The following is a 25,192-nucleotide window of genomic DNA, read 5'->3' on the forward strand; positions in this document are numbered from 1 at the left end:
AGCACCTCCCAGCCACACAGAACCCCCCAGGAAAAGAGAGGATGGGCACTCACCACTGGCTGGCTCACAGGGTGGCCCTGGAGAGGTCCCACTTTCCCTTGCAGCACAAATCACCTGCTGCTCCACATCAGGAGCTGCAGCACAAGGTCTGCCTGCTCCAAACACTCCTCCCCTGGCACCAGCAGGAACCTCTCACTTGGTTCCAGCCTGGATTGCACCCAGAGCTGATAAGAAGCTGCAGCTGATGCTGTTGGCGGGTGGGAAAGGAGCTCCAGCTGTGCCAAATAACCCAGGAGGGGAAGGGACATGGGCCAGAACGCAGCTGGGCTGCTTCACTGTGGGTCGGTGTCAGCGATGCCACATCAGCCACCAAATGGTTTGGCCTTGGCAGGGCAGGGGGGTGAGGGAGGACCATGGCTGGACCCCCCTGGGCTGCCCACACCCTGCTGCCCTCGCAGGGACCCCTCTGCCAACAGCACCTGCCAGCCTGGGGCACTGGCAGGGTCCCACTGGTGGCACTGCTGTGGCCTGGAGGGGTGGGGGTCCCCTGGGGGTTACAGTCCCAACATCCCTGTGCCCTTCCCAGGCTGCCCAAAGCCACTCTCAGCTCCACCAGGATGGTGCAGTGCTCCAGGCTGGACACAGCAGGGCAGGCCCCGGGCTCCTGGCAGCTGCTGGCCCAGCCCCGCGGCCACAGGGACACGAGCAACTGAGGCACAGGGAAGGAAAAACTCCAAGGAAGCTGGAAGCTCTCGACATAGTTAAAAAACAACATTGCTCTTCAAAATAGAAGTGATTGCGCTCCTTGTGAGTCACGGAGCAGAGACACGGAGATTGCTTTGTGCCAGGGACGGGCGGGCGCTGATTGTGCCGCCCGGATTTGTATCCACAGCCTGGATGGCATGTCAGAGTTTACAGCGAGCATGCATTTTCAACAGTGAGCTTTGCAAAATGTATCAATGTAATCTCTGCCTCCTATATTCCGTGTTGATTAGACACGATTTCTGGCTGGATTTTCAGAAAGCTCAAGTGCTTTTTTAATCACTACAGAAGCTCATTATTGCTTTCCAGTGACTCTTATGTCCTTCACTTCTCCTTTCAGATTAGAGTCTATAGTCAGATGAATATTGGATGATTTCATTACATACAAATGCAATCAACAGTTTTGCATAAATTTCTCCTCTTTTCTTGAGTTTCAATTGACCTCAGCACCCGTGGAGGCAGGCGCAATACACATGTAAATGAGCTGGCGTTGCTGCAAAGACACGGATTCGAGAAACAAGATAAACTGTCAGATAATATTCAGGATTTTTAACAGATCAAAAAATACTTCCTCGTTCAGCCCAGCCATAAAAATGGCACCTTCAGCTGCTGGGGAATTTGCTTTTGTTTTGTTCGTGTCTGGCTGTGGACAAAGAGCAGGAGTGGTGAGAGGGGCTGAGCAGAGCCAGGCTGGGAGTGGGGTGGGGTGTCCCTGGGGTGTCCCGGGGGTGCAGCAGTGGTGGCACAGCTCTCCCGCCACAGAGAAGCCTCTGCTGGAGTCAGTGCCCCCGGCACACTGGGGAGCTGCCCGGACAGCCCAGCGCCTGCTGCAGAGCTGGGCTTGGTGCCACCTGTGGTGGTGCTGCCATCCCCATTCCTGCCCTGGGGGACCATCTCAGTGGGATGCTGAGTTCAGACCCCTCAGAGCCCTCCTGGGCAGTCCCGAGCAGCAGCCCAGCAGTGGGGGCCCGTGGGGAGCAGGGCTGGGCCAGGGGCTGCCCTCCTCACCCTGTGCTGCCGCACACAGGGGAACCACACGTTCCAAATATATTTAAGCTAACACTCCACACGAACAATCAGGGCTAATTTTAAAAAAACTGTAATTAAAAATAAAGGACCTCTTGGTAGAGAAGTCGGGGTAAACTGTCAGCAGTCACTTTGGATGTGAAGCCCTTACCTTTAAAAGAATAATTTTTGTGCTAATGTGAGCAATCCAGCACTCCCACACTCGCCTTCGGGGGGCCTGTGGGGAAAGAAACTCGTGGGTTTCTTTTGATACCTTTACGTGCTAATCTTCTTAACAGATTTTTAATTAATGGGAACAGAGCACTTTGCAGCCGTGAAATCCATCGGTGTAATTGCCTGGTGGATTAGTCCCATTAACCACACAAATTACCTGTCTCCAGGCCGCCAGCCCCACCGGGGAGCTCCCTGTGCTGGACACACTGAGCAGCCCCATTCTGAAGCAATTTTGATAAAATAAACTCTCTAATCAGGTAAATAATTCCATAAGGGAAATTGCTGCCTTCCCGCAGCCCCCCTCCAGCGGGACCTGGCTACTTTCAGGGGAATGCAACACGCCTCCAATTACAGACAAATCTCCAGCTCCGAGACCGTTTGGGAGAAGCCCACGGCACACGGGACCCCCTCGAGCCACAGCGGCTGAGGAATTAGGGCATTTAAGCTGTCAGCTGGAATCTGGCCCGGCCCCTGATTACCTGGGGGGACGTGCAGCGTGTTTAGGTTCGTGTCCGTTGTAATTTCCTGACCCCCGGCGTTGATCCCGAGTGACTCCTGTCCGTGTCAGGTTCCTGCCCGCAGTCCCTCCGACACGTGGCCCTGGGCTCGGGGACACCGACCTTTGGGCAATTAAGGACATCCAGGCCAGCCTGAGCCTGGGGAAGTGGGAACGTGCAGCCGTCCCCAGGAGCCACCTGTGCCCGTTTCCCACCGAGCCTGGCGAGGCTGCGTGGCTGTGCTGGCGGCCATCACCCCTCGGGATGGACACCTGGACCCTCCCAGCCCTGTCCGTGGGTTTCCATGTCCCATTGTGATTTTGGACCTGAATCTGACAAGACTCCCCCAGCTGTCCTCTGCTCAGGGCCTGAGGTGGGGCTGAGCTGCCCCAGGGATCCCGTGGGACCCACACCCAGCAGGCACAGAGGGGTGCAGGGCACCCACACGGCCATGCACAGCCCCGGCACGCTTCCCCTGCTTGGTGAGGGGCTGCCCAGTGCTCGGGGCTCTGCCAGCCCCTCGGCTCCAAACCTGCTGTACCCGCTGGGGCCTGGCCAGGAGCAGGGAGGAGGGTCCCTGTTGTGAGCAGGAGTGTGGGGACAGCCTGAGAGGGAGTGGCAGCAGTGACACGCCTGTGGGGACAGCCGCATGGTGAGGTGGCCTTCGACCATGCCCTGAAGCGCTGGGGTGATCAATCCCAGTGCCGGCCCCGATCCGGGATGGAGGAGCCCAAAGCACGGGGGCACGGGGCTGTTCTTCCCCTGGGGCACAAGGCTGGAGCTCTGCCCTCGTTGTCCCCATCGCTGCTGGCACTGGGAGCAGAGGGTGACCCGTGGGGCCGCCCCGCACGGGAGGGGAGCTGTCGGTGGCCGGGGCAGGGCCGGGCGGCAGGGCCGGAGCGCAGGGGCTGCCCGGGAACCCTACACCGCGGGTAATTGGCATCAGATGCTCCCTGACCTGCCGCATCCACCGGGAAGCTGGAAGCATTTATTTGTCTGAGCCGGCGGCTCTATCTGCGTGCGGGAGGCGTTGGCGGTGGCGGGGCTGGGCTCCGGAGCCTAATGAGCCTGAGCTGAAGATGATGAATATGATTGCTGAAAGCGCTTTCCTGAGTCCTCCTTTCCTGGGGCTCAGGTTACGAGTTCCCAGACAGCCTGTCCAGCCCCGGCTTTTCAATTCTGATTTGCAGCCCCCCAAACTGTCTGTCAGCTCCCCGTGCCGGAGGAAATGCTGGGTCCTCCTCTGCTGTGCCCGGCGGAGCTGGGGAAGGGGCCGCCAGCCCTGTGCAGCCATCGGGGAGGGGTTGGCCCCCCGGGCTGCCCCTGTTGGCCCTGTGCCCCCACAGCCCCCTGAGGCAGAGGGGACTAGCCCTGAGCGCTGTCCCCTGAGGGGTCTCCAGCCACCAGCATCTGCTGTGCCCTTGTTTCTGTGGCTATTGGGGACCTTCCCCACGGGGCCTTGCCACCGGTCACCTCTTAACCTCACAGCAGAAAAATGTAGGGTTCAGCTTCTGTGTTCTCTGCACATCCCCTGCAGCCCACGGCCAATGTTCCCCCACTGAAGCACATCCCACAGAGAAGCTGCTCAGGGATGGACAAGGATGGGTCAGCCCGGGGATGCTCCATGGCCATGCAGATCAGAGGGACACAGTCCTGACAGGCCTGGTGTGGGGAGCCAGGGGTGCCCCTGCCTGGCTGCCCACAGCTCTGCTCCCTGTGTGGGGCTCAGGGTGGGTGGTGTCCCTGAGCTGCTCCTTTGCCCCTTGTCTCATGGTGTTGCCATGGCTCGGGTGTTCCCGTGGCTCCAGCATCCTCGGGCAGATGGGGGAAAGGATTTTATGAGGGGAAGGATTTTGGGTGCTGACCCGCCACAGGTTATTGTGTCCCGCTCTCCTGTTCCAGTCACGTTTCGGATTCCGGGGGCAGCACCACCCCAAACACGGGGAATGAGGGGCTCAGGGGACCGGAGAGGAGATGCGGGGCGGCCCAAGGCAGAGCAGCAAAGGAGCAGCGATGCTTCGTGCCTCCCAGCACCTTCCAGTGCCTCCCAGCGGCTCGCAGCCCTCCCGCCGCCGCCGCCGCGCTGCCATCGGCGGTGTTCTGCTGCCTCCCTACGGAGGACGCGCCGGCAGCACCGGGGCCCCGCCGCCGCCGCCGGGACAGACGCGCGGGGCCGTGACCGGGGCGGTGACCGCTCACCGGAGCCTCGGGCGGGGCTCTGGTGCATCCCAGCACGGCTCCGAGCCTGCCTTCTCCGTCCTGCTCTGCACCGCAGCCCAAGGGTCATTCCCGCACCATCCCGGGACTCTGGCGCCGGCACAACCCGGGAGCAGCACCGGCACATCCCCGAGGAGCACCGGCACATCCCCGGGGCAGCACCGGCACATCCCCGGGGCAGCACCCGCACATCCCCGGGGCAGCACCGGCACATCCCCGGGGCAGCACCCGCACATCCCCGGGGCAGCACCCGCACATCCCCGAGGAGCACCGGTACATCCCCGGGGCAGCACCGGCACATCCCCGGGGCAGCACCGGCACATCCCCGGGGCAGCACCGGCACAACCCCGGGGCAGCACCCGCACATCCCCGAGACAGCACCGGCACATCCCCGGGACAGCACCGGCACAACCCCGAGATAGCACTGGCACATCCCCGGAGCAGCACCGGCACATCCCCGAGACAGCACCGGCACAACCCCGAGATAGCACTGGCACATCCCCGGGGCAGCACCGGCACATCCCCGGGGTAGCCAGGGCCCCAGTGGGGTCTGTTTGTCTCCTGCTGTCCCCCAGGACACGGCAGTGAGGCACACGTCGCATTTGGCTGCACCGCACTGGAGATCCCCTCTCTATTCCAGAGTGGTGTCAGGGCATTTGCTGGCCAGACCTGGTGCCCATTTTGCCTGTGGCAGATCCCCAGATGTGCCCTCTGTGCCTCAGCTGGCCCTGGCCTGCCCCAAGGCTCTGAGACCACAGTCTCACACAGTGCCCGAGCACACCACCCTGCTCTGCCCTGGCTGGGGACAGGAACTCCTCTGGGCACCCAGGGCTGGCTGCCGCCCTGGGATGTGCGGTCAGACACCGTGGGCTGCAGCTCAGACTGAGCCAAGGGAAGTCTGGTGGCAGCCGGGGCTGGCACCGGGGAGTTCAGCGGCTGCTGGTTTAGAGCTGAGCACTGAGCACTGGAGTGAGGGGTCTGGCTGCTCGAGAGACACCGGGAGCGGTGGGGGTCTGCAGGACACCCTGAGCCGGCAGCAGAGCCCCCTCCCTTCCTCCCTCCCTCCCCAGCAGAGCCGGGACAGCCCCTGCATGGCAGCCCTGGCCAGACAGCGGCTGTTGCAGCCGTTTCCGGCATTGTGCAAGAGAGTGGTTATTGAAACGCGGTGACAGGGAAAGGAGGGGCAGTGAGAGCGGAGCGCGGCTGGAGCGGGACATCCCCGAGGGCTGCGGGGCTGCCCCGCTGCGGGTGGGGGTCAGGCTGGGCCGGGTCACGCGTGCTGCGGTCACCAGGGTCAGCATCGGGTGCGGGACAGGCCAGAGCTGGGGCTGGTGGCGCTGCAAGAGGGAATGGAGGGGAAATACAGCAGCCACAGGGTGAACCACTGCCTTCCTGGGACTGTGACACCCTGGGGAGGCTGGCAGGGGGCAGGAGCAGCCGTGACTGCACCGACTGCACACATACAGCAAAACCTGCCCCAATTCCCTGTGTGAGCTCGTCAGTGGGAGCAGAGGCAGTGTCCCCACCCTGCGTGAGCGCATCCAGAGCCTGCTGAGCTCATGTTTATATCATGGCTGGTGCATTTGCCTGCTGAAGCTAGATCTGAGGCTCCTCGTGCATTTTCGGACGCCTGTGAAAGCCGCTTGCCCTGTGAGGACACTCCCTCCCTGCTGCTGAAGCCCCCTCAGAGGAATCAAGCGGGGTCCAGGCAGGAACTGCGCTCCCCCAGCCTGCCAGGGCTTCCTGCAGCTCAGCAAAAGCCGCGATAATCCTCTCACAGCCCGGCCTGCGCTGGGGTCTCTGCCGCTGAGAGGCTCAGCAGGCTCCGACCTCTGGGTTCCACCAGTCTGGGGACGTCCCAGCCAGGTCTGCAGCCCTCCGTGCTCTCGCCTACCCCAGAGCCATGCAGAGCCTCTCCCAGCCCCACTCGATTCCTGTGGGGTCGCTGCTGCCTGCCCGGGCCGGGCTGGCTGAGTCCTGTCCGGCTCCAGCGGCTGGTGCTGGGAACAAAGCATCCGGGAGGAAACACGGGCGATGGTTCCACCGATAAACTCAGCTCTTCTGGCCGCTGGCGGCTGTGGGCAGCCGGGCTCCGGGCACAGCCGGGCAGCACTGCCCGGGCAGCCTCTTGCGGCCACTCGGAGGAGCTGAGCCAGGCCAAGGAGTTTGGGGACAGCATGGAGTCCTGGGGGAGCTGGGATGTGGAATTGGGATGTAGGGGGACGTGGGAGCAAGGGCGTGGGCGTGGGGATGCAGCGGGATGTGGGAACCAGGAGCTGGGTATGGAGATGTCCGGGTAGGTGGGGACTGGGAGGGAAACGAGGGAACCTGGGGTTCCTGGGAGAGGCACGGACCGGGGCAGGGCTGGGGACGCAGGGGTGGCCAAGCGGATCAGGGGAGGGGAGCGCAGCCGGGGCAGTCCCCGGCGGGCCGGGCTGTCGGAGGCGGCCCCGTCCCGTCCCGTCCCGTCCCGTCGGGGGCGGGAGGCAGCGCGGCGGGGGCGGGGGCGGCGGGGCCGCGCCGGGTGCGACGCGGGACGCGGCGGAGCTGCCTCTCGCCATGGGCGGTGGGTGCCGGGCCCGGGCCCCGCCGGCCGCGGGGCTTCGGCTGCTGCTCGCCCACGCCGTGCTGCTCTGCGCCGCCGGGAGCGCCGCCGGCACCGGCTCCGGTACGCGGGGCGGGACCGCACCGGGAGGGAGGGAGGGAGGGAGACGCGGGGGAGTCGGTGCCGGTGGAGCGGCGACATCCCGAACAGGGGACATTCGGCACCGGGGGGGCGAGGGGACCTGGTCCCGCAGGGTCCAGTACCGGGAGTCCCGGGGAAGCGGGGAGCGCTGCGGGGCGGGCGCTGCGGGACCGGGCCGCGGTCCGGCGGGTCCCGGCGGGATCGCACTCGCCGCCCCCGGCTCGTCCTCGCCCTCCGGTGCCCTCCGTGTCCGGGACGGAGGGCAGGCAGGGTGGGCAGGGGCGGCTGGCAGGAGCCCCACGACCACCGCCCGGGTCAGGGTGCCCGCAGGTTGCGGCCCGTCACGCCCGGCTGGGAGCAGAAGCGCCCTGGTGGAACAAACTTCCCCCGTCCCCCTCCCGCAGGGACCACACGCAGGGCCCGGGGGAGACATCGCTGGCCCGAGGCGGCCGGGGACGCACGACAGGGCTGGATCCCCGCCAAGACCGCGGCCACCCCGCGCCGGCCCCGCCACTCGGCTGAGGGGCAGTGCCCGGCCGCTTCCTGCAGCCTCCCGGCCGGGACGGGGCTCCTCCAAGGAGAGGGGGACAATGCCCGTGCGTGCTGGCAGCCAGGGCCCTGCCGCTGTCCCCAAATGCACGGCTGGTGACGCTGCAGCTGGGAGCGAGGATGGAGGGCTGGGAGCAGCAGGGGCGGCTCTGGTGGCCTCAGCCATCGTTTCCTTCCCAGCACCACGTGCTGCCCAACCCCAGGCTCACCAGGAGATGGTGAGGAATAATGCTGACTATGGCAGGCACCCATGGAGCGGGTGGTTAAATAAAACCCTTTCTCAAACCCATGGCCAGCTCTGCAGGGGACTCCAGGAGCTGGGGTGTGACCCAGCCGGGTGACAGGTCCAGCCACCAGAAACAGTGGGGCTGGGTGAGCCCGATGCTGAGTGACCTCAGCGTGGCTGGGGAGGTGGCAGGCACCCCACTGCAGGGCACATCAGCCACATCTGCTGAAAGGAGAATCCCCAGGGGATGGATCTGGCTGTCCCTGGCTGGGCTGGACCACAGGTGGTGGGGACAGGCAAGGGACAGCCTCTGCTCTGCTTTCTCCAGCTTGGCCATCTCTTTACACGTGTTTTATCTTCCTGAGAAGTTCCTCTGGGAGCTGAGGACAGCTGGGCCAGCATCTGTGTGTCCTGCTGACCACAGGACATGCTGAGGACCCACGTGCCTGAAGCAGCTGCGACGGATGCAACACTGGAATGGTGCAGCCCTGGAGCTGACTGCTGCACAGCACGATCAAAGCAAATTTCATTATGTGGGGGGGGGGGGAAATACCTGCAATACATGATGTACAGGAAAAGACGGCTTTTTTCCAAGCCCTAATTAGCGAGGGAGATATCTGATTGAGAAATTAGGGGAACTGTGCTGTGCCCCGAGGTGCAGAGTGTCTGGGCTCTGCTCCTCCCCAGCGTTGCACCAGGAGGACCACAGCCCTAATCTAGTCCTCGGATCTGCTCTTAAAGACCAAATAACAGGATGTTGTGCTGAGGCTGAGATCTCCTGCTCACTTTATATTTGCTGCTCAGAGCACTTTACTTGACTCCTCACTGGCTGCACCTTGGCTCTGAGCCTTGGTGTTTGTTCTCTGTAGACTTTTCCTCTGGCTGTGAGCAGAGCCAGGCTGGTCCCAAGGTGTTTCTCAGTTTTCCCTGCAGATATTGCCCTTGGCTGCTAACTTGCCTTCAGGGGTATAGTTTTGTTCAAGCATTCTTGCAAAGTAAACCTGACTGTCCTCTGAGCAGCCATTGCACAACTCAGGCTGCCAGACAGGAGCAGTGGCAGCACCCCAACATCACCGTGTGCCCGAGCCCCAGCCACGGGGCAGGTGGGGCACAGGCCCTGCTGTGTGGAGGCAGGGGGGCACCTCTGCCAGAGCTGCTTTGCATTCATGGCTGTTTCCATTGCCTGTGGTCTGCATCTCCTCCAAGCACATCCCCCTCTGCAGTGGGGCTCACAGAGAGCCAGCCCGGGCTGCAGAGCGAAGCCAGAGAGCCCTGGGGCTGTGTCACCCCTCCAGCCCATCCTGGGCAGGCAGCCTGGCTCAGGTGCAGGGGGAGGATCACTGAGCCCTCGTGGAACACAGCTGTGGGCCTGGCACGCTGCTCCTGCTCATGGTGCTGCCAGAAGTGGTTGCAGATGACAATCTGGCTGTGGTGTGTGTGCTGTGAATAGTTCGTGGGCCCGAGAAACCTTCCAGGATCAGACAAACAAGTGCGTAAGCGTTTCACGGTCTCCAAAGCCTGCGGCAGCTCAGCCAGGTCCCATGGAACGAGCCCGGCTCCGTCCCGGCCATGATTCACCCCAGGTTGCTTTGGCTGCGGTTTGTGGAACGGATGTTGTCCCCAAATCTGGCATTTTTCAGCGGTGATGGAGCGAGTGCACCGGCCCTGCCGGCACGGAGGGGCCGTGCTCCCGCTGCAGGGCCTTTCCCATACCTGGAGCCGTCCTGGCAAGGCCAGCGCAGGATTCCTGGCCGGGGTGTGGAGAGGCACGGAGCTGCTGCACAGGGAGGCTCCTCAGGATGTGATGGGGCTGGTGTCGCGGGCCAGGACACGCTCCAGCCCCTTCCCACCCTTTTGGCTGGAACACGCTGCTCCCACCCCGCCTCGGGGACCCGGCGGCGGCACTGACACTGCAGTGAACCGTGGGAGGCGCGGCCCAGCACGGCACAGCACAGCACGGCAAAGCACAGCACGGCACAGCACGGCACAGCACAGCACAGCACGGCACGGCACGGCACGGCACGGCACAGCACGGCCCGGCACGGCCGGCACAGCACAGCATGGCACAGCACAGCATGGCACAGCACAGCATGGCACGGCACGGCACAGCACGGCACGGCACGGCACAGCACGGCACAGCACGGCCCGGCACGTCACGGCACGGCACGGCACGGCACGGCCCGGCACGGCACGGAACGGCACGGCACAGCACGGCACGGCACGGCATGGCACGGCACGGAACGGCACGGCACGGCACAGCACGGCACAGCACGGCCTGGCACGGCACGGAACGGCACAGCACGGCCTGGCACAGCACAGCACGGCACAGCCCTGCACAGCACGGAACGGCACAGCACGGAACGGCACGGCACGGCACGGCCCGGCCCGGCACAGCACGGAACGGCACGGCATGGCACGGCACGGCCTGGCCCGGCACAGCCCGGCCCGGCACGGCACAGCACGGCCCTGCACAGCACGGCACGGCACGGCACGGCACGGCACGGCACAGCATGGCACGGCACAGCACGGAACGGCACAGCACGGAACGGCACAGCCCGGCACGCCGCCAAACCCGCCTCGGAGGAGGGCTCGGCACGACTGCACTGCTCGCACTGGGGAGGGCCCCGGCCGAGCGAACTTCTCCTGACTCCCCAAATCAGCTGGAGACACGGGGCAGGACTCGACCTGCTGTGCCAGAGCATCCTCCCAGCCCACAGGAGCCCGGCTTCCCCCGGGCTGCAGCGGGCACGGCACGGGGCTGCTCGTCGGGGCTTTCACCGGGTCTGCAGCAGAGCCAAGTGTGGAGCTACCGGCGTGGGAATAGCCCAGAGGATGCTCCAGCTGCGCTGCAACACCTCCCCCTTTCCAAAAATTCCCATCTTGCAAAAATCTGAACGGGTGGTCTGACCTTAATTTGTCTGAGATAAATAAGATCCTGCCTGCTGCCTCCCATCTGGAGACATGAAAAGATCCAAGATGAAAGGGAGCCTGACGGAAGTGCTGGGAGCTGAGCACGTCTTTGCAAGTTTGGGCCTTGTGTGCCGGGAGGGATTTGGGACCACAGGGCTGAGCACAGCCCGGCAGAGCTGCTGGCTGAGCCCCGGGCTCCCTGCCCTGCCCCGAGCATGTGCCTGCTGGGACACTGAGCAACTTCACAAAATTACCTTTATTTTCCAAAGATGTTAATTTTTAGCTGCAATTTCCTATGGAAAAAATGTGGTTTCTGTTCTGCATGCCCATCCCACCTCCCCAGCAATGTTCCCAAATTCCTGAAGAACCTGAAGCGGGTCTGGCAGGGATCTGGTGAGCTCATGAGCCACATGGAGCAGCTGATGGGCTCAGGAGACCTTCCTCCATCAGCTGTGGCACTGGGCACCCTGGCAGTGGCTGTCAGTCTCCTCAGCACTCGGTGTGTGCTGCCTGTCCCCCATTCCTGCAGCCAGCAGCTCCAGAGCTGGGCACTGCCTTGGTGGCACCTTGTCCATGAGTGCTGTGTGCCCTGGTGGGGCTGGTGGCCTCCAGTGTGCTCTGACAAAGCCAGGTGTGCAGCCAGCTCTGGGCTTTAGGCACTTCCCTCCTGGCACAAAGGCTCTGTCCAGACCTGGCTTGGTGAGTTGAGAATGCCACTGGTGAGGATTTCAGGAGGCAGCAGTGACAGAGAACATCCCAATTTCCAGAGCACTCCTTTGGCTGATGGAAGGCAGAGGAGTCTCTGGCCACCCTGGCCAGTGTTTCTCTATCCCCTGAGGTTTGCTGCTCTTGGAGGGGCTGTGGATGGTGGAGTTACAAGGATCTTCCTGCTCCAGGGCAGCCCGGAGAGGCTTGGTGGGGATGGAGCTGCTCAGCATGAGAGCTGCTCCGTGCCAGAGGGTCTCCCTGTCCCACACGATCCCACAGCCTGGGAAGGGCTGCAAGGGGCCTTATCTCATCCCTGCAGGCTGGGCATGAAGGTGGTGGAGGAAGGGGCCGGGCGGGAGCTGGGAGTGAGCCATGAGAGGCCCTTTCCATCCGCTGGGGGCGGTGGGGCTGAGGGGCCCTGCCAAAGCAAACGGCCCCGACAATGGCTGTTGTTATTAGCACAGTGGCTGTTTGCATGGCTTTAGCCCGGGCTGGGGCTCCGGGGGCACAGCAGCCCCCAGGCACGGGGAGACACCCCCACAGGGCAGGGCTTGGCTCCTGCAGCACTGCACCTCCTCCCTGAGCTGGACCCGCTGGGCTGGCTCCGAGGCACTGTCCCTCCCTTGAGGAGCAGGGAGCCAGCAGATGCAGCGATGTGCTGGCTGGATGGTGATGTCTCTCTCTCTCTCTTCCCCTGCAGTGAATCCCTGTTGCTATTTCCCCTGCCAGAACCAAGGGGTGTGTGTGAGGGTTGGCCTCAGAGGATACGAGTGCGACTGCACCCGGACCGGGTACTACGGGGTCAACTGCACCTCCCGTGAGTCCCTGTCCCCAGGATCTGCCAGGGCAGCCCTGTCCCCACAGCACTCACTGCTCTGGGTGGGCTGGCTCCTCAGCAGGGAGAGTGACTGCTCTGTTTCCCCCAGCTGAGTTCTGGACACGTCTCCACAACCTGCTGAAGCCCAGTCCTGCCTTCTACCACTTCATCCTGACCCACTTCAAGTGGTTTTGGGACATTATCAACAGCACCTTCATCAGGGACACGCTCATGAGGCTCGTGCTGACAGGTGAGGGGTTGGAGAGGGTTTGGGGTTCAGCAGGACTCGAGGACCCCCTGGCATGCACAGATGTGTGGGTGGGGATAGCAGGGCTGCAGCGATGCTGAGCAACTCCTGTGAGCAGGGTGGGCATTGGGCTGGAGTCACCTCAGCAGGAGACCCAGAAGGTCGTCACCCTGTTCCTTCCATCACCCTGTCACACTGTCACTGTGCCTGGGGGAGCTGCCCAGCCAGGGTGCAGTGGGGTGTAGGGGGTCCCCAGCACTGTGCCAAGCTGCCAGCTGGCTGGGAAACACGAGCAGTTCTTGGCATGCTGCACTCCCCAGGCCAAGGAGCTGTTTCACAGCTGCACAGAAAGCAGCCCGTGGAAATATGGCCCTTGTTACTCATGTCTCCATATTCATCACTTTGCATAAATATTTAGGTTCCAGCTCTTGGAGCCGTAGCGACACGCTTGCAAGGCTCCGGCTGTTGCCTTCACCATTTCTAAGGGTTTGTCATCTCATCCATCATCCAAGGATCCACTTAGCACATTAGCACGAGCCCTCCTTTCCTGCAGGGAATTGCAGCCTTTAAAAGGCTCGGAGCAAAGCCCAGGACACCCACATGCCTCCACTGCTGGTCCCTTTCTGGTTTTTGGGGTGCCAGGGGCTGTCTGGCAGCACAGAGCAGGCGGGCAGGGACCAGGGGCAGAGCCTGTGGGTTGCTGCCTCAAGCCCACAGTGGTGATCCCCCTCTCTCCTTTCAGTTCGTGCCAATCTCATCCCCAGCCCCCCCACTTTCAACTCTGACTATGGCTACATCAGCTGGGAGGCCTATGCCAACGTCAGCTACTACACCCGCATCCTGCCGCCCGTGCCAGACGACTGCCCCACGCCCATGGGCACCAAAGGTACGTGGCTGCTCCCACAGCCTGAGTGTTTCCCACCCAGCCATGGCCAAGCTTTGGCTGCCATGGACACTTCTGGAAAGCACCACTGGCAGTGCCACGTGCTACCCCTGTCCTGCCCAGACTGGCTCTGCTGCAGGAGATTGATGACATCTGGATTGCTGCTGGGACAGCTCAGGCTGAGCTGCTGGGACATGTCACAGCCTGTGTGAGAGGGCTGCAAGGTCCTTGTGCAGATGAGTCTGTGCCTGATGCTGCAGCAGACACCACCAGCAGCCCTGCACACAGCACAAGTACCGGCCTGGGTTGGCACTGGGCATCTTCCCTCAACCTCCATCCTTTGCAGGGAAGCTGCAGCTCCCTGACCCCCAGCTCCTGGCAGAGAGGTTCCTGCTGCGGCACAAGTTTGAGGCTGATCCCCGAGGCACCAACATGATGTTTGCCTTCTTCGCCCAGCATTTCACCCACCAGTTCTTCAAGACATCTGGGAAGATGGGACGTGGCTTCACCAAGGCTCTGGGACATGGGGTGAGGGCAGCAGGACTGAGGGGGTGTTGGGGTCCCTGTGCCTCTCAGAGCAACCTTGATGCCCTGTTCTCTCCACAGGTGGACCTGGGGCATTTGTACGGGGACAACCTGCAGCGGCAGCACCAGCTGCGACTCTTCCGAGATGGGAAGCTGAAATTCCAGGTACCACCCAGCACAACTGAAACACATCCCAGTCCTGTGAGCCAGGGCTGTTTGAAGCCCATGTTCCTCTGGCACCTCTTGGCAGACCCCAACCCTGATGCCCTGCGTGGCTGCTGGCCGGGGGACACTCTTTGGGGTGCAGCTGCTCTGATGGCAGCAGGCATTTGGGGCTCTATGAGGGAGGTGTTTCCATTCCACTCACCTCGTGCAGGAGAGCAACGCGGTGCCCTTGGCTGGGCAGGCTTTTACTGGGATGTTTTTGTCCCTTCCCCTTTCTGCCCTGTCGCTGCTGTGTCCCCAGGTGGTGGATGGCGAGGTGTACCCGCCCACGGTCAGCGAGGCCCCGGTGCACATGGTGTACCCGTCGGGCGTGCCCCGGGAGCGGCAGCTGGCGGTGGGGCAGGAGGTGTTCGGGCTGCTGCCGGGGCTCTGCGTGTACGCCACGCTCTGGCTGCGAGAGCACAACCGCGTCTGCGACCTGCTCAAGCGGGACCACCCCACCTGGAGCGACGAGCAGCTCTTCCAGACGGCGCGGCTCATCCTCATCGGTGAGGAACTGCCCCCGTCCTGTCCCAGCCCCTGGGCGGCCCCCAAGGACTCACAGGCTGGCCAACCTCTTCTGGGGGTAATGGTCAAACTGCCTTTGAGGCAGCTCCTCTGGCATCCTTCTGGGAATTGCTTGTTTTGGTCCATATAGCAAAAAAATTGGCTTTGGTCCATCCAAAATGGTCAGGAGGAGGTGGATGGTTGCTGTGGTAGATGTGGGTAACATCTCAGGTGCAGAGCTGGTGGCTCCTGCTGCTGCCAGCTGCTTCTTTTCTGCTGCCCAGGGGAGACCATTAAGATCGTTGTTGAGGACTACGTGCAGCACCTCAGTGGGTACTACCTGAGCCTCAAGTTCGACCCCGAGCTGTTGTTTGGGTCGCAGTTCCAGTACCGGAATCGCATCGCCGTGGAGTTCAACCAGCTCTATCACTGGCACGGGCTGATGCCCGACTCCTTCATCATCCAGGGACAAGAGTACAGCTACAAGCAGTTCCTCTACAACACCTCCATGCTCATGGACTACGGCGTGGAGGCGCTGGTGGAGTCCTTTTCCAAGCAGGTTGCAGGAAGGGTAAGGTCCTGCTCTGCCCTCTCCGGGAGGGACACGCGTGCAGTGGTGCCCGTGCCACACCGAGTCTGCCCAGGGCAGCAGCCCATGGGCACATCAGGAGTCCTCCCCACCCGCACCGTGGCGGGGCTGGCCCTGGCAGCCCCAGCTGCTTGCCCTTGTTGCTCTGTAGTAAACACTCCGGTGATGCCAGAGCCTGTGGAAGCCGGGATGTCCCCGCCCGGCTGCGGAGCCGCGGGGCCTGGAGCAGCGCCTGGCACTGTTCTGTGCTGCCATCGCATGGATGTTTTCTACCAAGCGATTGCAGCTCCATTCCTCACTCTCTTTGCCTGTGCCAAGCAGCCCAGCTGAGGCTGAGCCTGAGGCCCTTCGGGCATTTGGGTTCTCCCAGTGAGCCTGAAATCTCTCTCATCCTCCTCACTGGGTCACTGTCCATCGGGGACTTCTCCTGCCCTGTGCCCTGCCCTGGGAGCAGGGCTGGCCTGACCAAGCTGCTCCACAGTTGGTTTTTGCACTGCCCACCCTCCTCTTGCTCTGCAGTGATGTGTTGGTGTCACAGCCTGAGCCCAGGGTGCTTTAGTGTGGTGGCTCTCTGGGGCTGATGCGGGTGTGCCTGATGTGTGCTCCTCCTTGTCTCTGCTCTGCAGATCGGTGGGGGACAGACCATCAATGCCAATGTCCTGCACGTGGCCGTTGGGGTCATCAAGGAGTCCCGGCAGCTGAGGCTGCAGCCCTTCAACGAGTACCGGAAAAGGTTTGGCATGAAGCCCTACAGGTCCTTCCAGGAGCTGACAGGTAGGGCTGCACTGCTGCTCCTGGGGCTTTGCTGGGCCGGGGCAGGGGCTCTGTGCCTGTGGGTGAGTACCAGGCCATGAGCTGCCCCTCTGCCACTGGGCTTGGAGCAGCCACCCCTGCCCATCCCAGCCCTGCCTGCTCATGGCCCCACAGTGGGGCAGACTGGGCGGATGCAGGGGTGTCAGGGGATGCAGGGTCCTTCCTCCTGAGGCCCCTGGCCTGGAAGTCAGGCTTGCCACTGCCTGCGAGGGAGCCACCCTCCCTTTGCCCACTGCCAGGCCAGTCCTTGCCAGGTGTGATTCTCTTGCTAAAGCACTCTGATGTTCACTTGGTGCAGGAGAGGAAGAGAAGGCAGCAGAGCTGGAAGAGCTGTATGGAGATATTGATGCCCTGGAGTTTTACCCAGGCTTGCTGCTGGAGAAACCCCAACCCAACGGCATTTTTGGGGAAAGCATGGTGGAGATCGGAGCTCCATTTTCCCTGAAGGGGCTTTTTGGAAACCCCATCTGCTCCCCAGAGTACTGGAAACCCAGTACATTTGGTGGAACAACTGGCTTTGAGATCGTGAAGACGGCATCCCTGGAGAAGCTCGTGTGCCTCAATGTGAAGAAGTGCCCGTACGTGGCGTTCCACGTGCCTGACACTGCAGAGCACGGCAGCCCTCGGGCTGCTGGATCCTCTACAGAGCTCTAGCAGGGCTGACCTGCCCAGGTAGGGACTGTCCTTGGCCTGTTGCAGGCTGAGCTGAGCTCCCAGCCCGGTGCTGAGGATGCTGTTCCTTCCTACAGTGAGTGGTGGGCATGCAGGAACCTGCTGCCCCTGTGCCTGCCCAGCACACGTGCACAGCTGGGAGAAGGAACCAAAGCAGTCTCTCCTGGAGGAGACCAGAGAGAAGCATGAGGTCAGATCTCCAGACCTCCTGTGTCGTGCTGGCTTGGACCCTGGCACGTGCCACTGGCTGCCAACCCGGGGCTGCTCCGAGCAAGATGCTACCTCTGTGCACACAAAGGGATGGAGTCTCTTCCATCCCAAAATCATCACCCTTCTCTGCACTAACAGCTCAGCAAACACATCCTCACAGCACACAGAGCCTGCTTCTGTCCTCCTCCCCAAACAGAGCTCAGCCCTTGCCCAGCCCAGCCACGTGGTAGCTGGCAACCACTGTCACTGGCCTTGATACCCATCAGATCCTGGTTAAGCTCCAGGAAAAAGGAAATTTAAAATAATAAATGATTAAAAAACTCCTCTATTTGTGGCTGTGCCCACCAGCACTGTGCTGGGCCATTGCTGACTGCACCTGAAGCAATAAATGGAGCAACTTCTCCCTTAGAAGCTTCCATGGGGGTCTCTGAGTGTCCTGAGGCAGTTTGAACTTTGCTCCCCTCTGGCCACCTCCCAGCCCTGTGCTGCTCAAATGCCACAATTCAGTGTTTGGACACTGCTCTCAGGCACAGGGTGGGATTGTTGGGGTTGTCCTGGGCAGGGCCAGGGTTGGACTGTAATAATGTTTGTGGGTCCCTTCCACAATTCAGGATATTCTGTACTTCCATGGTGACACTGCTTAGACCAACATTGTGTATTTCTCTCACATAAAAACTATCCACACACCAATCTGGCTGCCTGGGTGTTTTGTAGACATGAAATAGCCACAGTCTGTAAGAGAGCATGCAGCTGCAGCTCCTTCCTCTGTTGTCCTGGAGGAGGGGAGCACTCCTGAGCCTCTGCTCCATCCCAGCAGCATTCCCAGGGAGGTGTTACAGGAATTTTAAATTAGGGAGGCTTAAAGGGCTGGTGCCTTGGCTGGGATGTGGTAGGAGAAGTCATAGCAAGGGATCATGTGCAAGCAGAGACTCCCAAGGCATGAGCCTTCTCACTCACTCTCTTTAACCCTTCAGAAATGGGACAGCATTACCAGGATAGCATCTGGATTTCAGTTTCCTGGGGGATGTGGGGAGCCAGAGAGGCCAGCAAGACCCCGAAGGCACAGCCGGCAGCTTCACCTGCTCTGTGCTCCCCTGGCACACGGACAGCCCAGTGCTTCCAGTCGCACTGTGCCGTGCAGAAGGGCTGAGCAGCAACGCGAGAGGAGGGCACGGTCAGTCCTTCCCCGGGCACGCCCCCAGCCAGCCGCTTCCAGCTGTGCTTCCAGCTGTGCTCGTGACCGCCCTGCCCGGCAGGGAGCCGCTCCAGCCCCCAGCATCCTTCCCTGACATCTGGCGACAGGCACAAGCTCGGCTCGCTTCAGTTAAACCACAAACATCCTGCGTTTGCTCGCGGCTATCGGGGCTGCCAGCGCTGCTTTGGGACAGCTGATAACGGCACGAGAGCCCCGGGGCACAGGGAGAGCGGCCGAGCTGCTCTGTGCCAAGGAGGAACGCTCCCCTGGGCACACCTGGCACGGCCTGGCTGCTCCCTGCCACCAAGGAGGAATGTTCCACTGGGACAGCTTGGCTGAGCCACAGCTGGCAAACCTGGCACCTCTTCCAACCAGTCCAGGACAGCAAAGCATCTCCCTCCTGCCAGCAGGAAAAGCTTTGAAATCGTTTCTTTGAAGGACCAACACGTACCAGCCCCAGGCACAGCATCCAACACACTATTGAAACCTCCCCCAGGAGCCCAGGCACCCACGGCCCTGCACACAGAGCTTCCCCCAGCCCAGCACTGCTGAGCTCTTCTTCTGTTTTCTGTGCTGGGTTTCCAGCCATGGCAGTTGCAGAAATTGCTCCCCCCGTCACCAAGGTACAGCCACATCCAAGGCAGTGTTTGCACCCACACTTGGTGGTGTTTGGTGTGGCCACCAGCATCACCAAGCATGGCAGGGGCTCCCTGCTGTGCTCTGGAGAGGAGAGCGCTGCCAGAAGTGCCCTCTGTTTGAGCTCTTGGTAAACACAGCTGGTGGACATGCTCTGTGTTTTTAAACATCCCTCTGGGGAGCCCAGCTGTGGCTTGCCTGCGGTGGGGATGGACAGGGACAGCAGGATGGGGCTGCCTGGGTTCCTGCAGCAACAATGAAAACACACATCTGGGCTTGTGTGGCCTCAGAGGCAATGATTCACTGAGCAGGAGGAGAAAAGCAACCCCTCCTTGGAGGGAGTCTCCAGACTCTCCCAGCCCTCCCCAGCAGGCCCCCCTGCCACAGGATCAGGCCAGTGACTGCACAGGAAACCTTGTTTGGATTTTCAGCAAAGGCATATTTTGAACATTTTACAAAGAAGAGGCAGATGGGAGGCCAGAAGAACTCAGTGTGATCTTTTCTTAGCTGAATTTTGTCCTGCACTGCCTGGCAGCCATGCTGGCTGGCCCCACAATTAAATGTCCATGTTGAACTCATCCTGGGATTTCATTCCTGCCCTTGCCAAGCAACCATCCGTGCTTCCTTGTGCCCTCGCATTCCGTGCCCAAGCTCTGCTGTTTGTATTGGAACATCACTAACTGTGAGCAAAGCCAGGTGAGGGCCTGTAACACCCACCAGTCCCTGGCTGCCTCCCTGCACTGCACCGCTCCTTCCAAAACAGAACATTTCCCAGAGGCTGCACACCTACATGACAAGTGCTTTTTCAACTCCTATTTATAGATCTCCTTGAAAATTCAGCTTCAAGGAAGGGCAAAAAGCAGCAGCAGCAGCAGCAGCTTTTTCCCAGCTCAGCCTCCTCTCCCTGCTCACAGCTGTGCATGAGCCTGTGCATGAACGAGCAGCAGGCACAGCTCCTCTCCCCTCACTCCCTTGTGCTTGTTATATTCTTCCACATCAATGATCAACTGGATTCACACCTTTTTTCTTCTCCTTTTTGCTGCTGGCACTGCAAACCACCTCTCCCCTACGTGAGCACAGGAGGTTCCTCACCAGGAGTCACCTTGCTCCAGGCCATTGGACACAGAGCAGCAGGGGAGGGTTTGATCCTGTTACAGTTTTGCTGCCATAGGGGGCAAAAAAAAAGCACTTCATAAAAATAAAAACTTCAAAGCAACTCAAGCAGACAGCTCTGCCTTGATCCTCTCTCCAAGACAGGTTTTGTGATGATGCTAAAATGCATCTTGTCTGCACAACAGACTTCACTGAATCTCACCCTGGATATGAGTTACAGTTGCTTTGATATTTTCCTTAAATGTGCTGATATCCACACTCAGTGATTTAATTCCATATAACTTACATAGGGTTTTTTTCTGCATTTCTCACGAAAAGAAATAATCTCTCACCACATTTGAAAACCTGGATTTCTGCCAGTTTCCTTAAAACAGCTACAATCTGTGCCAACTCAGTCACTTTAAACTACAGATTATTTATTTTTCTGCTTATACTACTTTTAAAAAGACAGCTCAAATAGATACAGTTAGAAATTCTTTTTTTTCTAGCCCAAGATCCATTCTTATTAAGATCCTATTAGGATTCACAGACACATTTGCAATTCTTCCTGGTGTTCCAAAGTGCTTTACATAAAAAATGCAATTAAATTTAATCATTAAACATGGCATTACATTGGGTCATGTATTTAGGTAATGATAGTCTACTTCTACTACTGAAGGCAGGCAGAAAAGAACTTTACCATTGATTTAGTAATTTTAGCATGGGATGAAATTCTGAGGTTATTCAAGTCCTAATTCTGCATTTTGCCAACAAGATTCTCCTTGCTGCTGTTCAGCACACACGTTGGAGCTCTTTGTAGCAGGCAGTCTCTCTGAAGAGGCAGAGCTCATTTTCTGATCAAGTGACTACAAGAACTCCAAGGATGGGTTTTAGAACCCAAGAATGTATTAAGAGCTGTAATTGCATTTATGTCTCAGGGAAGGTTAGGGAAGAAGAACTCTCTCCAGCTGAAAAGCAATTTTCAGGATGAAGCCGGGGGTTGTTGTTATTTGTAACTGAGAAAGGAACAAAAATTTAAGGCCAAGTGTTAGAACAAGATTCTCCCAGGAAGGAGACTGCAAACTGTGGAATGGAACATGGGACCTCACACTTTTAACTGGTGCAGTTCAGCACCAGATTATTAAGTCTTGAATGTTAAAAACTATTTTATTTGCAGTCTCAGTTCTTATCTTAGGGAGTTGGTGGCCACATCTCAATTGAAATGTGCAAGGATGCTGAGACATTGCAACAGACAATTTCCTAAAGTGACTGAATCATGTTAGAACTTTGTGTTAAGTAAAACACATTTGAATTGCACAGAAATGAGACTGTTTTAGTTGTAGCTATGGAATTAATTTAAGAAAATGTTAGGAATTTGTTGTTATTTTTAATGAGCAGAAGTCAAAGTGCACGAAGGGGAGGAATACATACCCACACGATGGAGGAGAGAGAACAATCCCTAGCACAAGAACATCCCACAGCACAACTACACCTACGGGCCCTTGGCATAAAGGGCTCAGTCTATTTCCAGATCACTGTCTTCACTGTAACATGCAGATGGATTATGTATAGAAGTCAGCAGCAGTAGGTCTTTTTCTGGCAGCAAACCACACTCCTGCAGAAAAGCCTCCAGGTCTACAGCAAAAAAATCTTCTCCCAGCTGGTCGGTGATGCGCACGAAGTTGCCAATGAGCTCCCCTGCCTTGTAGACCAGCAGGGCTGGCAGGGCATTGTTAGTGAAGCGAGTGCTGGCACCAATGAGTGAACTCTTCACTCTGCAGAATTTCACTGTTGGGTACTCAGCAGCCAGGCAGATCATGCAGCCATTCAGGGATTCAGTGCCAGGGATATCGTCTTCGTAAATATGGATCATGATCAGTGTGCTCTTATGCTCTTTGTCCACGGTGTCCAGAAATGCTTCCCCACTGGTGATCTCAAACACCTGCTTGAATTGCTGCCCACTGTACAACTGCTGCCTCATCTCCTCCATCCGCTGCTTCCTGTAGCGCTGCAAGAACTCCTCATCGTCCTCATCATTGTGGATCATGTTGTATTCCTGTAAAGTCATCTAAAAAACACACAGGGATTCCTGAAAAACATCTGCACCACTATATGGGTCACTTACATAATGAGAACATAAATCAAGAGGATTAATGTGGGTCACTCATCTTTAATAACAGCAAAGTGCAACCCATGAAGGCTCAAGCACCCTGTGTATTACACTCCATTCTGATCTAATTAGAAACCATGTCCAGGGGGAACAGCGATTTCAGCCCTGGGTATTCCAGTTTCCACAAGCTGCACTAATAACACAAGTGGCTGCTCCATGCTCCCACTTTAATCCAGGTTAATGGTGGCCATGTGCTTCTACCGAGCTGGGAGTGCTGATTTGGAAACTGTGCCTGACCTCAGATGAGCTTCTTTCTCATCAGCTTTTCATTTAGTTTTTCAGTTAACATTTGTGGCACCATTGTGCCTGTAGAATTGAAATTACCAGGATTTTATGTATTTTATACCTGGTCACTTGCTTCATTAAACTTATCTGCATCACTCAAGACACAGGAGAGCACAGCCAACTTTCATCATCTGAAGGCACAGACATGTCTGCAATTTAGTAACTTCTCTGACTACAACTCAGGGCTAGTTAACAGACCAGCTAATTAAAACCCTTCACTACATCCAATGTCTTCAACTCCTAGAGCTCAGAGTTGAAACACCCGCTTACTAAATACTAAATTAATGAGGGCTCCTAGTTTCAGGCAGGGGAGGCAGCATTCACAGTTTTGCTGTACAACTCTTCATATTAATCCTCTGGAGTTGATTAGATCAACAGATGAGAAATCTGGAAAGAGCTTTTGGACTTCCTTGGCATTGCAGCTAAATCACTTATTTGCTGTCACAGGCAAGCAAAACTGTCAAATACTTAAGTGGCATTTTGATTCCTTTGTGCCACCCTACCTTTCCATTGATCTTTTCCTGAAGCTCTTTCTGCTTCTGCTGCTCAGCCTCGTCATCCAGGTGAGACCTGCAGGTCATGGAGAGCTTCTTGATGAGCCTCTCCATCTCCCTGCGCTGCTCCTGCCGCTGCTCCGTCTCCAGCTGCTTAAACCTCCGCCAGTCATTGATCACTCCCTTGGGACCTGCAATGAGGTGTGGAGCCATTCGTGTGAAACAGACAATACAATGTTGCCTATCAGTTACAATCAAGGAATAATTTGTAAATCAGTAAAACGGTGACCTGGTCATAAATGTTTTTGTAACTATGCAAAACATTGAAATAAGTCATTTGCCATTTGCACGTCCTTGAGTTTCTATCTACTTTTTTAACAAGAAGGCTACAATTTACTTAACTAGGCTACTCTTGTAATTGTCCCAAAGATTAATATCTGTGCTCTTGAAATAGAACCACCAGCCCACAAGAGTTCTCCTATTGTTAGCATGGCTTTCATCAGAACAAAAATAATTATATATTACTATCTGAATTGTACAAATCAGCCTTGTCTCAACTTTATATCCAAAACCTGACTGCTTCAGATATGATGCTGAATTTGAATTCTGTCATAGGAGAAGTCAAACATTAAAAAAAAAAACAGCTACTAAAAATAAAGTTAGACAACAGCCAGAAACTGATCACCCTCTGACTCAAGTATGCATAAACCCAGGAATTTCATTTCAAAAAAAGAGTTTTAGAAGAACATACAAAATTTCCAATCAACAAGGGATATACAAAAGAAGTACATTGATACGATGATACCTGTGTTGACAGCGCTGCCATCGCTGCTGAGCTCCACCTCGCCCACACTTTCAGGAATGCTGCTCTCCCCTTCTTTATCCTCCTTCTCACTGTCTTCATCCTCACCCTCACTACTGCTGTAATAATACTGCAGCTTCTCGCCAAGCAGTTTATCATCTGCAGTGGTCATTATGCTCTAAAAATAAGGTAACAAAAGAGAGGATGCATTTCTGATCAAACATGCATCATGATGGTCCTTTATTTCCTCAGGGCAGTTTTTAACCCCAGGAGAACACAGCCCTCAGTCACCTGGGTTAATTCTTAAGCCACAATTTAAAACTCAGTTTAAAACCTCAGAGCCTCACTGGACAGCTCCACCAGGCTGATTCCCAGCTACTATTACTTCGATTATTTAACAATTCATTTGAGCTGAAAAACTATCAATGTAATTAAGCAAATTAAAGCGTTCTGACCTGTATTCCTTTCCAGTCTTTCAGAGACAAGCTTCTATCAAGACCTGGAAGAAGAAATTTTAATCAGATCAGTTGCTGTGGGCTCACGCTCGATGGTGCAGGGATCTCCCAGCCAGCCCAGGCCGTGTGTGTGACACAGCCCGGCTCCCGGTTCTCCTGCCCACGGACACAGCCCGGCTCCCGGTTCTCCTGCCCACGGACACAGCCCGGCTCCCGGTTCTCCTGCCGGACGCCGCAGGCTCCGCGGGAGCTAACCCCAGATTCAGCCGATTACAGCGCCAGATGGCCCGGGATTACCGGGACCGCCCCGCAGCGGGGCCGGGCCTGGGGCGGGACCTGGGGCCGGCTGGGGCCGGTGATCCCGCGGGCCCCGAGCGAGCCGGCTCGGCTCCCCCGCCCGTCCCGGCCGAGCCCCCGCCCCGCGCCCTCCCCGGCTCCCTCGGGCCGCGCTTCGGGATTCTGCGGGGCCCAGGAGCACCGGCCCGAGCGGAGCGAAGCGAAGCGGCCCCGCCGCCACCGCAGCCCGGCCCCGCTGCCGCCGCCTCACCGCTCCCGCCGCCTTCCGGGGCCGCTGCGCGGGGCACGGCGGGAAGGAGGCGGCCGGGGGAGGAGCCGGGCCCGGCCTCGCTGCCCCCGCCCCGCGACGGGAACGGGAACGGCACCGGCACCGGCACCGGCACGGCGGGACCGACCTCGGACCGACCCCCAGGGAACGGCACCGGCACCGGCACGGCGGGACCGACCCCCAGGGAACGGCATCGGCCGGGCCCCCGGCCCCGCTCCCCCCAGCCCGGAGTGGCTC

The 25,192-nt window shown here is 58.6% G+C and overlaps 2 protein-coding genes across 2 annotated transcripts; one reads left to right on the top strand and one right to left on the bottom strand.

Annotated features, from left to right (window-relative positions):
* Positions 1-7,274: 7,274 nt before the first annotated feature.
* On the top strand, positions 7,275-17,940 carry PTGS1 (prostaglandin-endoperoxide synthase 1). Its single transcript, XM_036394291.2, has 11 exons — positions 7,275-7,383; positions 12,495-12,611; positions 12,721-12,861; positions 13,601-13,744; positions 14,088-14,269; positions 14,348-14,431; positions 14,733-14,979; positions 15,262-15,548; positions 16,193-16,340; positions 16,678-17,051; positions 17,129-17,940. The coding sequence occupies exons 1-10, from the start codon at positions 7,275-7,277 to the stop codon at positions 17,031-17,033; spliced, it is 1,815 nt and encodes a 604-aa protein (XP_036250184.1). The 3' UTR covers positions 17,034-17,051; positions 17,129-17,940.
* A 2,660-nt stretch (positions 17,941-20,600) lies between these two features.
* PDCL (phosducin like) lies at positions 20,601-24,975 on the bottom strand. The gene is made up of 5 exons (XM_036394143.1): positions 24,938-24,975; positions 24,391-24,434; positions 23,939-24,113; positions 23,143-23,324; positions 20,601-22,252 (listed from the first exon to the last, which is right to left on the bottom strand). The coding sequence occupies exons 3-5, from the start codon at positions 24,105-24,107 to the stop codon at positions 21,701-21,703; spliced, it is 903 nt and encodes a 300-aa protein (XP_036250036.1). The 5' UTR covers positions 24,108-24,113; positions 24,391-24,434; positions 24,938-24,975; the 3' UTR covers positions 20,601-21,700.
* Between the last annotated feature and the right edge of the window lie 217 nt (positions 24,976-25,192).

The sequence above is a fragment of the Molothrus ater genome, chromosome 20, assembly GCF_012460135.2.
Source record: "Molothrus ater isolate BHLD 08-10-18 breed brown headed cowbird chromosome 20, BPBGC_Mater_1.1, whole genome shotgun sequence".
In the NCBI taxonomy this organism is placed as follows: Eukaryota; Metazoa; Chordata; class Aves; order Passeriformes; family Icteridae; genus Molothrus; species Molothrus ater.

Coding starts and splice junctions, on each gene's coding strand:
- PTGS1 (XM_036394291.2), top strand. CDS start 7,275: ATGGGCGGTGGGTGCCGGGCCCGGGCCCCGCCGGCCGCGGGGCTTCGG. Junction 14,270..14,347: donor CCAAGGCTCTGGGACATGGG/GTGAGGGCAGCA, acceptor TTCTCTCCACAG/GTGGACCTGGGGCATTTGTA. Junction 14,980..15,261: donor GGCGCGGCTCATCCTCATCG/GTGAGGAACTGC, acceptor TCTGCTGCCCAG/GGGAGACCATTAAGATCGTT.
- PDCL (XM_036394143.1), bottom strand. CDS start 24,107: ATGACCACTGCAGATGATAAACTGCTTGGCGAGAAGCTGCAGTATTAT. Junction 23,325..23,938: donor TGGCAGCGCTGTCAACACAG/GTATCATCGTAT, acceptor ACCTCATTGCAG/GTCCCAAGGGAGTGATCAAT. Junction 22,253..23,142: donor AGGAAAAGATCAATGGAAAG/GTAGGGTGGCAC, acceptor TGTGTTTTTTAG/ATGACTTTACAGGAATACAA.